At 34.5% G+C, this 15,536-nt stretch overlaps 1 protein-coding gene across 1 annotated transcript in view; it reads left to right on the forward strand.

The window, feature by feature from the left end:
- Positions 1-15,536, forward strand: part of Trdn (triadin) — a 322,095-nt gene that overhangs the window by 78,017 nt on the left and 228,542 nt on the right. The window contains exon 5 of the mRNA XM_051175313.1: positions 11,676-11,735. Coding sequence (XP_051031270.1) covers positions 11,676-11,735 — 60 coding nt within the window. The remainder of the gene's footprint in view (positions 1-11,675; positions 11,736-15,536) is intronic.

Raw genomic sequence — 15,536 nt, forward strand, 5'->3', positions numbered from 1 at the left:
TTGCATATAATTTTTTATAAAATTTATGATGTACTTTTAAAAATTTCAAGTATAAAACTATACAGCCATGGAATACAACTTGTGAGGAATGAAAGCAAAATTGTCACAAAACATTTCCCAAATTTTAAGAAGTAATTTTAAAATTACATTTAGTATTGTAATATTTAACATTTAGAGGCCACAAACTAAAATTTAAAAGTAGCACAATATTTTATTTTATTTCATTTGCACTTTAAGTTTTGGAAATATTTGAGGCACGTTCTCATTTAGCACAGGCTCTCTGTAGTTGAGGACAACCTCATTGGTTACTCCATATTGATACCTTCAGGATGTTTTGATTGTCGTAGGCATGTGTCAACACTGTCTTCTAACTGCATTTCACTTTAAATGTCAGCAATTACAATGATCTTTAAGTTTCAACACATAGTTTTTTAAACAAAGAAGAATTTGGGCAGCATCTTCTAAATATGTCCTAAATATCTGATAGGAAAACAAAAAAGGATGACCGCAGAGACATATGGGTATTTTGCTTCCTGGAAGACCCAAGGGTTCTGAGAGGGAGAAAAGCACAGAGGCCTCATACTAAACCACTCTGTGCTGTCTTCCTGTACATAGTCATTATCACAGAGCACCGACATCCTTTCTGTGATTAAGCTAATCATCAAATTTAAATTTAATTTTGGTTTATTTCAGGTATTTGTAATATTCCAAGCAATGGGCTAGGTGGAATAGACCATGTGCTTGCTTCCAACATCTTCAGAAGTTGGTGTGGGAAATTTCTTAGAATTTTCAGTGACTACAGTGAAATTTTAATTTGTTGTTACAAATAGACAAGCACACCTTAAAATAAATAGACCAATAAAATACAGTATATCTACTAACTATCACTTTGTAATTATAACATTCCACAAAGACTATGTTGAAGTGATTGATGAATAAATGGGCAAAATAGATTATAACTGAGATGACACATTTACCGTGTTACATGGTTGACATGGGTGAGGTGAAGAATTTATCTTATTGGACTATTTTTGGACAACTAAACTTTAAGCATTCAATTATTAAGAAATTCTCTAAGTCCTAGTTAAAGCCATGCACAGTGACGCAGATGCTGAGTCGGGTGAGAGGAGGAGGAGGAGGAGGAGGAGGAGGAGGAGGAGGAGGAGGAGGAAGAAGAAGAAGAAGAAGAAGAAGAAGAAGATGTCTTTAGCAGGCATAGACCTCTTAGTAGTTCCCCATATTGTTCAAAAGCAACTTGTTGGCTTATAGTTAACATAGAATTTTCTCATATCTCCATACCAATATTTGACATGTTACTGACTAGATTAAGTAAACAGTCACCAAATATAATTCTTTAGCATATTTATTTTTAAGTTTTGTACTAATGCTTCTACATACTATATAACAGAAACATTTATCTATGTTTTTCAGTTCATTCTTACTAAACCTTTGTCTATAATAAGTCTGTCCATAAGAGTGATCATTATACCATTTGTGTCCTTTCAAATATGTAATTTTAGAAGGTAATGATAGTCTTTTAACAAGAAGTTATGTTTTATAACGCCTTTCCCTGACATCTAGCTTTAAAGTTGAGAAAAGATAATTGTAGTCTTTCAGAGCTAACTGCATTCAGAGTTCTGGAGAGGAAAAGCTGGTCTTTGCTTTTAGGAGCACAGTGACCTTATAGATTACACACTTATCTCTTGCATTCAAAGGAAGCACCAGCAGCCCTCACAATTATGGATAATTTTGCTGCTTCCTGTATTGTTTACTTTTCTCACTACTGTAACGAAGTACCTGACAAGAATCAGCTCTAGGAAGGAAGGATTTATTTTGATTAAAATAGGAAATGATGCAGCCCATCAGTAGGAAAGTCATAATGACAGTAGTGTGATGTGGCTGGTACATTGCGTCAACAGTGATGCAAAGAGACCTTTGTGTTTAAAGGAATATGTTACATTTTCTTTAGAGCTGTGAATTGTTCTTTAGCCCCTCAGATTGGACAGCGTCAACCAATAAGGTAGAACTTTGCTCATTCCTTGTGTTTTTCTTACTTTATTGATATCCACAATGGTCAGAGTATATGAGGAGGATCAAAAAAAAAAAACCTATTTCTATTGGAAGACATTGCATTTATACTAGATTGAACATTAAGTGTCAAATATCTGATGAACCAGAGAAGGAGGCAGCATAGAAAGATGACTACACATGTTAAAATTACTAGGTATGTGCCCTCATAACTTTGTGAAATAGATACTTCTTAATTAAAGCTCAGCTATGTAAGATATATGTTGTTCCCAAGACTGTGCCTAGAATTTAGTTCAGTATTTGCCTCCTTTTTTCTTAACACTGATTAAGTCTCTAACCACAGGAGGACAAAGCTGAGAAAAATGATGGCAGGTTGTAAATGGAAGAGGAAAAGAGGGTAAGAAATTTGAGGCAAGAGAGGTAATGATGAGTACCAGAGTTACTTTTCCAGGTACTTGCATATGTAATGAACTGTGAGTGTCAGAATTAAGGAGTGTGTTAATTTTATTGTGGGAGACAAATCTAATTCCAGTTCAATTTGACTTGAACGAAAAAAGTCTTTGTATCAAGAGATGGAGCCTGAATATTGTGAAGTTGGCACGGGCCATGATTTTGGAATAAGCAAATAATGTTTTGCTAAATAACATTGTCTTCATGCTCAGTGTATTTAGTGGTCAGACAGGCTTTTCCTCTCCTGCAATTGTGGGCATCAGAAAGTTGGGATCCAGACTATTTTACTTAGTAACTCAAGGGGGAAAACTTTTGTTTCAAATGTTTCTTTTGAAACCTCCATGGACTCTCATTGATCCAGGCTGAATAATACACTCTTGTTAGATCTGATCATTTGGCAAAATAACAAGACAAAATAACAGTAACAAAAGAGATGCAACACCAAAGCCTGGGATCACCTTAGGAAATAGAGGACAGGGGACAGAGTAACACTGGCTGAACCACCTGTAGGGAGATGGGAATGCTGTGGTAATAATGGTTTCTCTAGAAAGCCACAGATATCCTTATGTCTGTTAATTATCTCAGACATATTCCTACATTGGATTTATGACTTCAGAATCCATAGGCACAGTTTTAAACAGACTCCCTAGGGATGGGGAGAAGAATAGATAGAGACAGGAAATTAAAAACAACTGATAAAAAATTGTTTTCTTTGGTTACCAAGATGCTCCAGAATTGACTACATTTATGCTTATAGAAAACTACTCAAATCCGCTAAGCTTTCTCTTTTAAATGTGCATATTGAACAACAAATGAATTATATATCTTGATAAATATTATTTTTAAAAATGTGATATAAATAATTATATATGTACTACCCACATCTTCAATAAAATAATTTAAAAACATTTCAGCATATTTCTGAGCCCCCTGTAGGGTAAAAACCACTACAATCTAACTGGGTCATTCTGTAAACAAGAGATTTTATGCATCTTGAAGCCGATGATGGGAAGCTCTGAGGATAACTGGCTCATTTATATATAGTAACAACGGTATATAAACTTATTGAGGGAAGAAATGCCAAATTGAAAGAATAGAAGTTACATTAATATGGATGTCACATTGACCAAGTCCACAGGATTAATGATAGAATGTGCTGGAATTGAACAGTTCAAAAGTTTAAGCATGAGTGAGATAAATCATATTGAAAAGAACTAGGAGAGGTTTCAGTTTGATTATCTGTGCACTTCACATGCTAAAGTTAAATCATGTAACCCCAGTGATCCTCAGTTTTCACACCAACGAATCAAAGGTGTTCAATAATCTGTTCCAGTTCCATTGCAATGATGATGCTTTCTTACTGAATCGTTATGGCATATATTAACATCTTTATCAATAAGACAAGGTTAAAAATCTTAGAAAAATCTACTGGCTTGATGATTGCATTCTGTGTTGAGTGTGGTGTTGAGTTCAGAAGTTTGTTCAGAATCACCAAAAGAGCCTGAACAGGAATGAGGGCCATGTGAATAAAGAGGATCCTCACTTCAGATTCTACCTATTGATTAGTTAGTTTGATATTTCAAGGGGACATGTAGTATAAATGACAAGAAGGTGAAAGTTATTCAGTGCACCCCCAAAAAACTCACACCCTAAACTACCCACAGCTTCTCTAAAATCTACACTTATTTTCTTAGATGAACGGTATAAATGCATTTACCAAATGCATGAATTTTACAATCTTTGCATATAAAACATGTATGTAAATATTGTTAGATAAAATAAAAAGCAGAAGGTACTGAACTATTTTTATTAGATCTAGGACATGTTAATAAATCACACTAACAAAATCCAGAGCACAAAAGGAATACCAATTTGGGGTGTGGTTGAAATCTAGCATCCCTTCCTTTTAGCCTGGTGAATAGACAAACAGGATTTAATATTGTGCCTGTTTTATATTGCTTTATTTTTTTCTGTTGAAGTAGACATGATGTTTGGTTTCTAACATTTTATTGTAGATGTATCAATTCATATAGATTTACTGCAACTATAATATTACATAAAATAATATGCCCCTGATTTTATTAATATTGAGATATTTATTGTACCATAAAAATGTTAAAATGCTATATTTTTGGAAAAAATTTTGAAAAGGTGCCTAAGTTTACTTTCAGTTTCCTTAGCTTATGTTCATATAGTAAAATTCTGTAACATTTCTCAACATTTGGAATATATAATAAATATACATTTGTACATTTTGTAACTTTCTTCACCTTTATAATATTATACTATAATTATATATGTAGAGCTGTGGCTCTAACCAAGGTAACCAAATACCACATCACAGAGATACATCCCCAATCCTAATATCTATTTTGAAAAGCAAGTTTGCTTTCTCAAGAAAACTTTCAACCCAATTAATTGTTAAATTGCTTTAAATCTATCACAAACAAGTAAGACATTACCTCCTACTGTACTACTGTCTTTGTTTTCAGAAAATTTGACTCATTTTAGTGCTCAAGGAGATCTGTAAGGTAGAATTGTTGTTATATTCTTATTTCATGGACAAGGAAATAAAATTCAAATAGCAGTAATCAGAATCAGAATTTAATTGGGCATATTGACTCCAGTGTTAATTATCTTCAGCAGTTAGCTGTATTTAATGAATTCTAGGAATTAAAATATTTTATGGAGATTCTTTTCATAGTTTCTGTGTCTACATTTTCTTATCAAAATGCATATTAAAATTACATTAGAATACCAAAGGCTTATGACATTTTTCATATGAAGATTATTATCTTCATATTATTGCAATCATGAAGTAATAAGTAATCTAAAACCAAGACTAATTTGTATTTATTCTCAGCACTCTAATAAATTATTGTGCCTGCTTATCTGTTTTCTGCCAGTTTGAAATCTCTCATAATGTTTGACATTATTCAGTAGAAAAATTATGATTGAGGAAAGTATACTTGTCACTTTCTTTAAATAATATAATACCCAAACTAGAGTTTAAATAATTCAAATTCTTTAACTAGGTTCATTGATAAGTGAAGGTAATATGTTTTTTTATTTATTTAATGTGAGAGTATACACAAGAATGTAAGGCAAATAATGTCTCTCTCTCTCCTCCTCCATTGTCACTTGTAGTTCATTCTGAAAAGCCAGCAAAGAGTTTGAGAATGATCAAGAGGAGTAAAGGAATTTGGAAAACAGCACACTCACTCTGTGGATTTCCCTGCCTTTCTCTGAAGCATTTCTGACTCAGGGAAACATTCACGGAAAACCACTTGTCAGCACTACCAGTGACCTAGGGGGACAAAAGGTCATCTTTCACTGCTTCTTAATCCACTGAGATAATGGTCATTCTTTTTATATTTCACCTTCTTTTATGGTACAGCTATCTCAAAATTGGATGGTCAGACACCTGGGTTGAAATACATTGACCTTTCTAACCTACTAGACCACAAAGCCTAGAATTTTTCATTTACAAAGGAGGATTATGATTTAGCCTTGTGCTGAAAGTGAACTCCTTTTCAGAGGCAATTGATATTTGTCTAATCCTAAAACCCTTAAACTTGGAGGAGATTAATGACTTCCCCAACTTTTCTTTGTTCCTTATGTACTTATTATAAACTGTTCACGAATGAATGTCATGATTTTAAATATAATTTTGAGCAATTGTGTATCAATATCATGGCACACAAAATAGAGGCATTGGTATGTCTACAGAAATTGACAAATAACTAAATGGGCGTATTAATACTTCTTCTTTGAAGGAGAAAGTTAAAAACCACAGGGCATTAAATCCCTACTTGTAATGCCTTGAATCTTTTAAATTTTCCAGTATTCTACAAATAGTCTTGGCTGGCAAGTGCAATTGAAGGCAATGAATCAGACAGTACCTGTGAGAAAGATATTTTTGTGAAATCTAAATTGGTAACGTGTTATTACTCAATAAACAAGAGCCCACATGGCCATCAGTTCCTGGCTAAAGTGTAAGGAGGCAGATGGGCACATTCTGTAGAGTCTTCGGTGAATCTTCTGACAGCTGATCGCCACAGGCACGGATACTAATGCTGTGACCCAATCCCCAAGGAGAATGCAGCCCAGCAGTAAAATGGCAGAGAGGTGCATAGTTTCATCTTGAGGTCGAATCATGGAAACCCATCTTCAACCTTTGTGAGTAAAGAAACATAAGTATAGGTAGACCAAGACTAATGTAGCCATACTGTGTGGGTATACCTTTAAAAATATGCTGGCAGGTTTAAATGAACTTGAACATCCAAATTTAGTTGATGATGTTCTACAAGAAAAGAAGAAAATCTGACTAAGAAAGTCATCAGTGCCGGTCTTTACACTGAGCTATAGAGATTTTATCATACATGCCCTTTAACATCTTTCAAGAAAGCTGAGTGGACCTGCCATACCCATGGGATTCTTTTCATTTATGTAAGACTGAAGTACAGAATTAAAAAGACTAAATACATGTATTGTTAGTTATGAAATTAGGTTTTGTCTTCTATGTCACAGAAAAAAAAGAAATAAACTAAACTGAACCTTTTGAAATGTTGCTAGTTTTCCCCACTCAGAGAATTATTCTTCAAATTTAAGTATATTCTTTTTCTTAAGTAAGTCAAGTGTATCAACTTGCAAGTATATGCTTTCTGCTTTAGCGTTCACTCCTTAAGAAAGCTTGGAGAGAGTGTATTTATTTTCATTGCTTCCTGATAGCTGAGTGGTACTTTTTAAAAGAAAAGAATGAACACATCTTAATGGAGTTAAGTATAATCCTTTCATGAATGCATGCACCAAATATAAATTGAATGCGTCCAATTTTTTTCCTTATCCTAGCACCATTCTGAATTCTTAATAATATCCATCCTATTCAGATTAGAGTTTCATTTCACAAAAATGAGAGTAAGCAACAATACTCAGCCTCCAGCCTGAGTTATTTCATTTAACACAGTGTCTTTCTGGTTCACTCATTTTGCTGCAAATATAATGGGGCTCCATTTCTCTTTATGGCTGAGTACTACTCCTTTCATGTCTCAAAACTCCTTACACGTCTCAAAAAGACTGAGATACAAAATGCCAAGCCGAACTTATTTCTTGTGAGTAGGCCCTGATTGGTTTCCTTAACTCTAGTTTTTGAGATAGGTCTTCATATTTTTTTCTCTATGATGGAGCATAGTTAATTTCTCTATAGGGTATAGAATAATGTCAAATTTTAAAGCCGCATATGGCTGAAAACACAGAGCTAACAGGAGGCTGAGCAGTTTTTGATAATCCTTCTTTAGTCTGATATGTGGTAGACAAACTTTTACCCACTTTATGGACCAGGATGGTGTGTCCAGTCTCAGGAACAATTATCCCACATATATATCCCCAAATTTACCTTAGTCTAGGAATGCTGGGCACATTTGTTACAGCAGATGACTTTCAGCATGAAATCCTGCCGAAGCATCTGTCTAACTCAGCTTCTATCCATCCCATGCTGGGTCCCAGAATTTCCTCTTCAAGTGTTTGTGTGACCTACAGTAGGAATGTCCACACACACTCTTTACATGGATACACTCCTCTAAAGGGAAACTAAATGTCAACAATAACTTTCTAACTTTTCATATCAAAATGAGTATAGCATTTAATGATTTTAATTTTAAAGTCTCATTCCATCTTTGCGTCACACTAATGACATGTAGCAAAAGTAAACATGTCTTGAAATGACTTCTTTTATCTATTTGAAGAGTATTTCAATTATTTTGCATTTCACTTGTTTTAGTGACTTGACTTATAACCGAGTTCCAATCTTCTGCATAGCTTTAATTTGATATGAGTAAGGCAAAGAGAGGAAGTTGACCGGGAAGAAGTTCAAATTTGTTTTTAATCAGTTCATTTGAGAAGTTATTACCTCTGTGATTGCTCTAAGATTTAAAACTGGGACCTTTGACCCCTAAGGACCTGAGAATAATGATCTTGTACCGATGTAATATGACCCACCTGCACCATTTAAATGGAAATTCTCAAAGTGAATAGGAAAATCTTCTAATTAATTGTATTAATTTTTAATCCGAGCTCAAATAAGGAAAGCCAATCAGAAGATTATGAGGACCCATTTAAAGTGTTGAGAGATTCCTTTTCAGAGATCTGCTTGCATTTGTGGAGAATAAGGAAGAAAAGTCACGGGCAGGATTATGCCCTTTCCAGAAAAGCTCAGATCTCTGCCCAGAGTTCTCCAGTGGACCTGGAGAAATCACTCAAAATACTCAGAATCATTTAAGATTGTCTGATTATGGGTGGTTTTTAATAACATTTGCTACAACTTCCAGAAATTGAGATAGTGTTTCTCAGCATTTTTTGTTATTTTTTCCCCATATATTTTGGTACAGTATACTACCAAAATTGAAAATTGGACCATTAATACAGCCATAGGTGATAGACCCCAACTGGCATCCTTATAAATGTGATTAATATAAATATCATTACAGAGATAATTTTCTAAATTACAACTTCATCCACATTATTCTTATAAAATGTGTTAATTTGGACCTGCCACACATGTAAATATGTACAGATGTCTATCAGTGAAGTTGGGACAGTGATGATGTATTTGATATTTGTTTTTGATAGTACTTATTATGTATATTTAGAGCAGTGATTCTCAATGGGGGTTCATTTTGTGTGACAGGAAACATTTGCATTCAACAGAAACAAAGTTTCCAACATGACCAGGTCTTGAAATGGGCAGTTATACATACCAGGGGGTAAAGAAAAACAAAACAAAACAAAACAAAAACAAAACACTCAATATTAACATTCTTATGGAATCAAGATGTAAATAATAAAATAATTTCCCTGGAATAAAATTTAATCATTTGAGAAACTAGATATATTGCTAGGTAGAAGAATGCTTGCATATCATGTGTGGAAATTTGGGGTCAATTACCAGAACCTTCTATCTACAAAATTAAACAAGCAAATGTAGTTATATATTTATTACATTAAAACTAACTAATGTAAAAATTAGCTGTCACCTTTCATTGTCATAATTAAAAGATCTATATGACACTACTAGTCAATTATATAAATGAACTCATAATCTCATCAGCACTGTTTCACTGTATTAAAAGTCACAATGGATGACAGTGGACAAATGGCACTGTGAATATTAAAATGATTGATTAAGGGTACAGATTGAGGGAAGACCTTCACAGTTGTGCATATCTGCTTAGAAGAAGAATGAATTCATTAGCTGTCTTCTCACAAGATGTTGAGGGCTTTTGAATGACTTGTCTGGACATAGTAGACTGTTGCAGAATATTAAAGATGTGTTGTGTTCTTTCATGCTGTGGAATACTTGCTGAATGATGCAAAGATGTGTTGCATACTTTTAGGATGCATTTGTTTAACTCTGTGAGGCTGTGTTACTTTGCCTGTCTAAAAGATCTGATTGGTCTAATAAAGAGCTGAGCAGCCAATAAATAGGCAGAGGAAAGGACAGGCAGGCCTGGCAGGCAGAGAGAATAAATAGGAGGAGAAATCTGGGAAGATAAATGAGGGAGTGAGAAAAGGAGGAGAGGAGGACATCAGGGGCCATCCAACCAGCTACACAGCATGCCACAGACAAGAAGTAAAGAACTGTTTATATAACAGAGAAAGACAAAAGCCAAGAGGCAAAAACTAGATGGGGTAATTTAAGAAAAGCTGGCTAGCAATAAGCCAAGCTAAGTTGAGCATTCATAACTAAGAACAAGGCTCTGTGCATTTACTCAGAGATGGGTAGTAGGTCTGCCAAAAAGGAAAAGACTGAAGAAACAACCAACTCAGTAGATTTCTAAACTATAACAAAGATGAAAATGCAAATGAACAGATGATAATTTAAAATATATACATTAATAACTGTCATGTCAGACCAGCTGCCAAATAAATAAGTTAAACAAACATCATTGGCCTTTTAAAAGAAAGCACATGATATTTAAGAATAAGTAACCTTTCAGAGAAAGCAATAACACTTTTCAAATCCTCATCTCAAATTTACTTCTCCCCAAATTAACTTCTAATTAACTTCTAAGGCTTGGAGATCCATATATATATATATATATATATATATATATATATATATATATATATGAAGCTTCCTTCAAATTGAATAAACTTGTGAAAATTTCATATTTAGAAAAAATTCTGCTATGAAATATACCATATATAGATGGCATAATTGTTGCTTAAAAACAATGTCAGATTCTGCTTACAGATGTATTTTGGGGTTGATAGTTCTAGGATATACTTCTAGTTAGTGGCTGTAGTTCACTCCATAAGTTCTTAAATAAATATGAAAAAAGCTAAGTCTTCCTTAAAAATCTAAATGAAGTTCATACTACAGAGTCTCAGTTTGCATCAGGAGTAATTGAATTTAAACACAATCAGAGTTTATGATCATTTTCTATCAGTGCAAAGTCTCACCTTTTAAATGACTGATTTTGAGACAATTCCACTTTTCCCTTTATTTCTGTAAGGAGGCAATTTTGTGTGGTAATTATTAGCAAGCCTATTTCAGACCTCAGTAAGTGAAGAATCAGCCTGCCTGCATCTTGGGGTTGAAAGCCATCTTACAGTAAAGAGAAACTATGCTCATTCTTGTTTTATGATTAAACCCCTGTTTCTCAAGGATTGGACCATGTCCCACCTGTAAACTTTAATTACAAATGGTTCTGTACTTCTTGTTCCATAAGATGACAACAGCGTCTTTGTTTCAAAACCATCTTGCATCCCTACCTTTGTTGTTATGACTTCCTTGCAACCATGCCTTTGTTTCAAGAGGTTGTTATGACTAACTTGTTATGTTTATGTTCTACTCCTGTAACCATGGCTATTTTGCCTGCCAAATCTCCTATTTAGAAACTTACTATATCTGAGCTATAAAAACAAAACAAAAAACATGTTTTCCTTACTTCCAGTACTGGCCTTTCCAACTTTGCCTTAAGGGGAGGCAGCCCATGTACATGAGTAAAAAGTTTGCTTTAATTGATTTGAGCATAGTGATGTGTGTCAGCGGTCTTTCTCTCCCAGTCTTTGGGATTAAGATACGCTAGTTAGAAAATTTTATATTTTGCTGTGGAATTTAAAAGTTTAAGTCACTGATATGGTTTAAATGTTATACTTTTTCAAGTTTCTAAACTGTATATTCTATGTTTCTGTAGAAATGCACAAAGAAAAGGCTGAAAAGCAGGAGAAACCTGAGAAGAAAATACAAACTAAAGGTACAAATTTCACTTTATGCTCCTCCACTTACGGCTCCTCCTGTCCACTTCTTTGTCTTTTTTCTCCTCCTCCTATCCTTCCCTTGTTCCTCCTCCTTATCCCCATTCTCCCCCTCATCCTTCTCCTCCCACTTCCTCCTGTTCACAGTCCTTTTGAAGAGGTACACATTTTTTTTTTTTGTACATTCATAAGGGAGAAAAAGTATTTCCATAGTTAAGGATTTTTACTTTTAAGTGTTTGGTAATATTCATATCATTTCTTTCTTCTCCAATTAAATTCCAGGTATGAGTGTCTAAATAACAGTCAGTGATAGAAATCAAAACAACTGCCACATTGATGAAAATATTTGTTTATAATGATAAGTATAATTATAATATTTTATGTAACAAATTCTTTTTCTTTTGATTTTCTTTTATAATGATTCAGAGTTCACATTTTAAACATGAACTTGACACACCATTGAATGCCTTTATAATCATTGGTTCAGACATGTCAAGTCACTAGATTAAATCAGTGGAATAGCTTGGGCCTATGCTGTGTTCCCAGTCTCAACGGGCAGCTGGACTGTGACAACAAGATAACTAATAGTTCTTTCTGCCAGTTTGAATCCAGGAATCATTTCAGTAAGGGTCAACACTTATTGCATTTCAGTACGGGCCAACACTTCCTTGCTCATCTGACAGGTATTACTTTTCTGTGGGAGACCCATGAAACCATGGAACTATAAAATCTTATCGCAAACAGTGGCATTTGATAGGAACACATTTTTTCACATAACCAGGTTTTGGAAATGGGCAGTTATATATAATTTTGGATGTTTAAGAGGGTAAAAATGATTCTCACCCTTACTATACTTATGGAAGACAGAGAAAAATAATGAAAGGTTTCCCTGGAATAAAAGGTAATTGTTGGAAAATATGGGTATGTTGCCAAGTAGAAGAATGCTTGCATATCATGTGCAGAAATCTGAGTTCAATTACCAGAACATCCCATATGCAAAAGTAAACAAAGCAAACATAGTTATATATTTATTATACTAAAAACTAGCTAATGGGAAAATTATCTCTCACAGGTAGCACAGTTGAAAATATTGTTTTCAAATACTAGAAGCCCCTATTAGCTTATAATAGCATGCTTTTTTGATAATTATTTTATTTAAAATTTAAACAAACTTGTTTTACATGTCAATCCCAGTTTCCTCTAACTCCCCTCCTCCCCTGTTCTCCCCACCAACCCCAGTCCTATCCCCTTTTTGCTCCCCAGGGAGGGTGAGGCCTTCAATGGGGAATCTCAAAGTCTGTCATATTATGTAGAGCATGACCTAGGCTCTCCCCCATGTGTTTAGGCTAAGGGAGTATTCTTTTATGTGGAATGGGCTCCCAAAGTCCTTTTGTATATTAGGGATACATATTGATTCATTAACAGAGGCTCCATAGACTGCCCAGTCCTCCTAACTGAGACCCTCGTTCAGGGAGTCTGGATCAGTTCTATGCTGCTTTCCCAGCTATCAGACTGGAATCCATGGGCTCCCCCTTGTTCAGGTCAGCAGTTTCTGTGGGTTTCTCCAGCCTGGTCTTGACCTCTTTATTCATCAATCCTCCCTCTTTGCAACTGGATTCCAGGAGTTCAGATCAGTGTTTAGCTGTGGGTGTCTGCTTCTGCCTCCATTAGCTACATGTTTATCTATGTTGGGATATCTAAGTTTATCTAAGTTGGTATTTATAAACTGTGGTTTATCAATATATTTTATGTCTTAATTTCCCTATGAGATTCTGGGGGTCAATTACTTCAAAACTACCACATTCCATTCCTTGTCCCCCATAAGCTTGTAACAGTATAATGCAAAATAGTTCAGCTTCAAAGTCCACACTGTCTATCACAGTCTCAACAATGTTGAAAACTGCAAAGTTCAAAGTCTCTTCGGAGATTCATGTAATCTTAACTGTAATACCCTGTAAAATAAAAATCAAAAGATGCATCACTTTTTGTCAGCCTTACACAATCAAAACATTGACTCTCTCTCACCTGAAGTTTGTCTATGCTTGTGTTGAGGGGCTAAAGACTTCTAACTGCATATGTTCCTTTTTTGGTTCTTAACTCTTTTGGCCAGGAAAATTAGATACTGCTTTTGGGCAAGTATTGATTAACTAAACAGGCTACTTCTCTCTGACTGAATTTAAAGAGAAACTCATCACTTGTTCAGTCTCTGCAGCCTCATTTTGCAGACTCCATTGTAACTTAGCAGCAAGACTGCTGGAGTGAATATGATGATGCTGATGTTAACATTTGCATTTTGGATCTGGCTGTCAGAGTCCCGCTGTCAAAGTCTTTAAGCAGTGGGCTGTGGAGTGGGTTTATTAAACCAGTGAGTCTTCTGTAATTAAAACAGTGGATTTGGCTGAAGTTTAAAGTAAATTTCTCAAAGCTTGTGCTCGAGATTAGTCACCTGAAAATATTTCTTGGGTAGACCAAATGTATGTGACTAAAACAAATAATTCTGAGAGAGGGAGAGACAGACAGACAGAAGATGATCTATTGATAGGCAGTAGGGAAATAGATAGGTGATTGATACAAAGATAGATGGTAGATAGACTGACAGATGATAGAGAGGTAGGTAGATAGATACATAAATACATAGGTAGATAGATGCATAGATGCATGATAGATACATAGATAGTAGATAGATGGATGATAGATAGATACATAGAGAGTAGATGGATGATAGGTAGATAAATAGATAGAGGCCAAAGATACTTAAGTATTTTAATCAACTTTTGCTCCTCTGTGAGAACATGAGTGGAATTTTGTCATTTACTCTCCAGTTTCCTGTCTGTAATTAAGATGTAATAATCTCTAGTTTTTGTTCCTCAATAGTTATCAACAATGAGTCTTGTAACTACATATTTACAAACACTTTTAGACCTCTTGATATATGTAGATAAATGAAACCATCTCTAAGTCACATTACAGTTTGGCTGTGGGTAAATGTGAGGTTTAGTTATGGTTTACATTGTCATTGAAACAACTGTAACTCTTATAAGAAAACATGAGATATGGTTGCCTGTGATCATTATAAACAAACTCCTTTGCCTAAAAAAGACTGAATTTACTAAAGCTGAGGTATTTTGTAAAGATATAAGTATTGGTGGTAATTAAAGATAGATCACATATTATTTCACTTTATTTTCTTCTGTTTCTTTTTTCTTTTATTTCTTCTTTCCCTTCTTTCTGCTGCTCTTCTTCCCCTACCCCTTTAAAAGAAAAACAAAAACTTGTGAAACACAGGAAGACTTTAATAATACATGATGAGTTTATGCCTGGAATATTTACTAAGCAAAGAAATACAGAAAAGGAAGCAATATATAATGCCAAAGAAAACAGATTTCTAATAAGAGTCCATTCAAATAGGATAAGTGTTTTATATGAAAGTGGCACATAATCAATTTCAATATTGACTATTAAGCATAGAAAATAAGACAATTTTTAGAGTGTTTGATGCGATGATTTAAATTTATAAAATGTTAACTCTTTGGGTTGGCCACTTTGAATGCTTTGATATTTCTCATTGGGGGAAGAATAGACAGTTTCTTTGGGGAGCAGAAAAGGGATCAGATGGGGGTTGTTGGGGGGGACAGGAGAGGATGGGAGGGTGAGGGAACTGGTATTGACATGTAAAACAAGCTTGTTTCAAATTTAAATAAGTAATTATGAAAACAAACAAAAGTTCAAACCTAATAATGTATACTGGTTATGGCTTTAAGTGTAAACTCTGACATGTTAGTTAATACTTGCCTTTAAAC

This window comes from Phodopus roborovskii, unplaced genomic scaffold, assembly GCF_943737965.1.
Source record: "Phodopus roborovskii unplaced genomic scaffold, PHOROB, whole genome shotgun sequence".
NCBI lineage: Eukaryota > Metazoa > Chordata > Mammalia > Rodentia > Cricetidae > Phodopus > Phodopus roborovskii.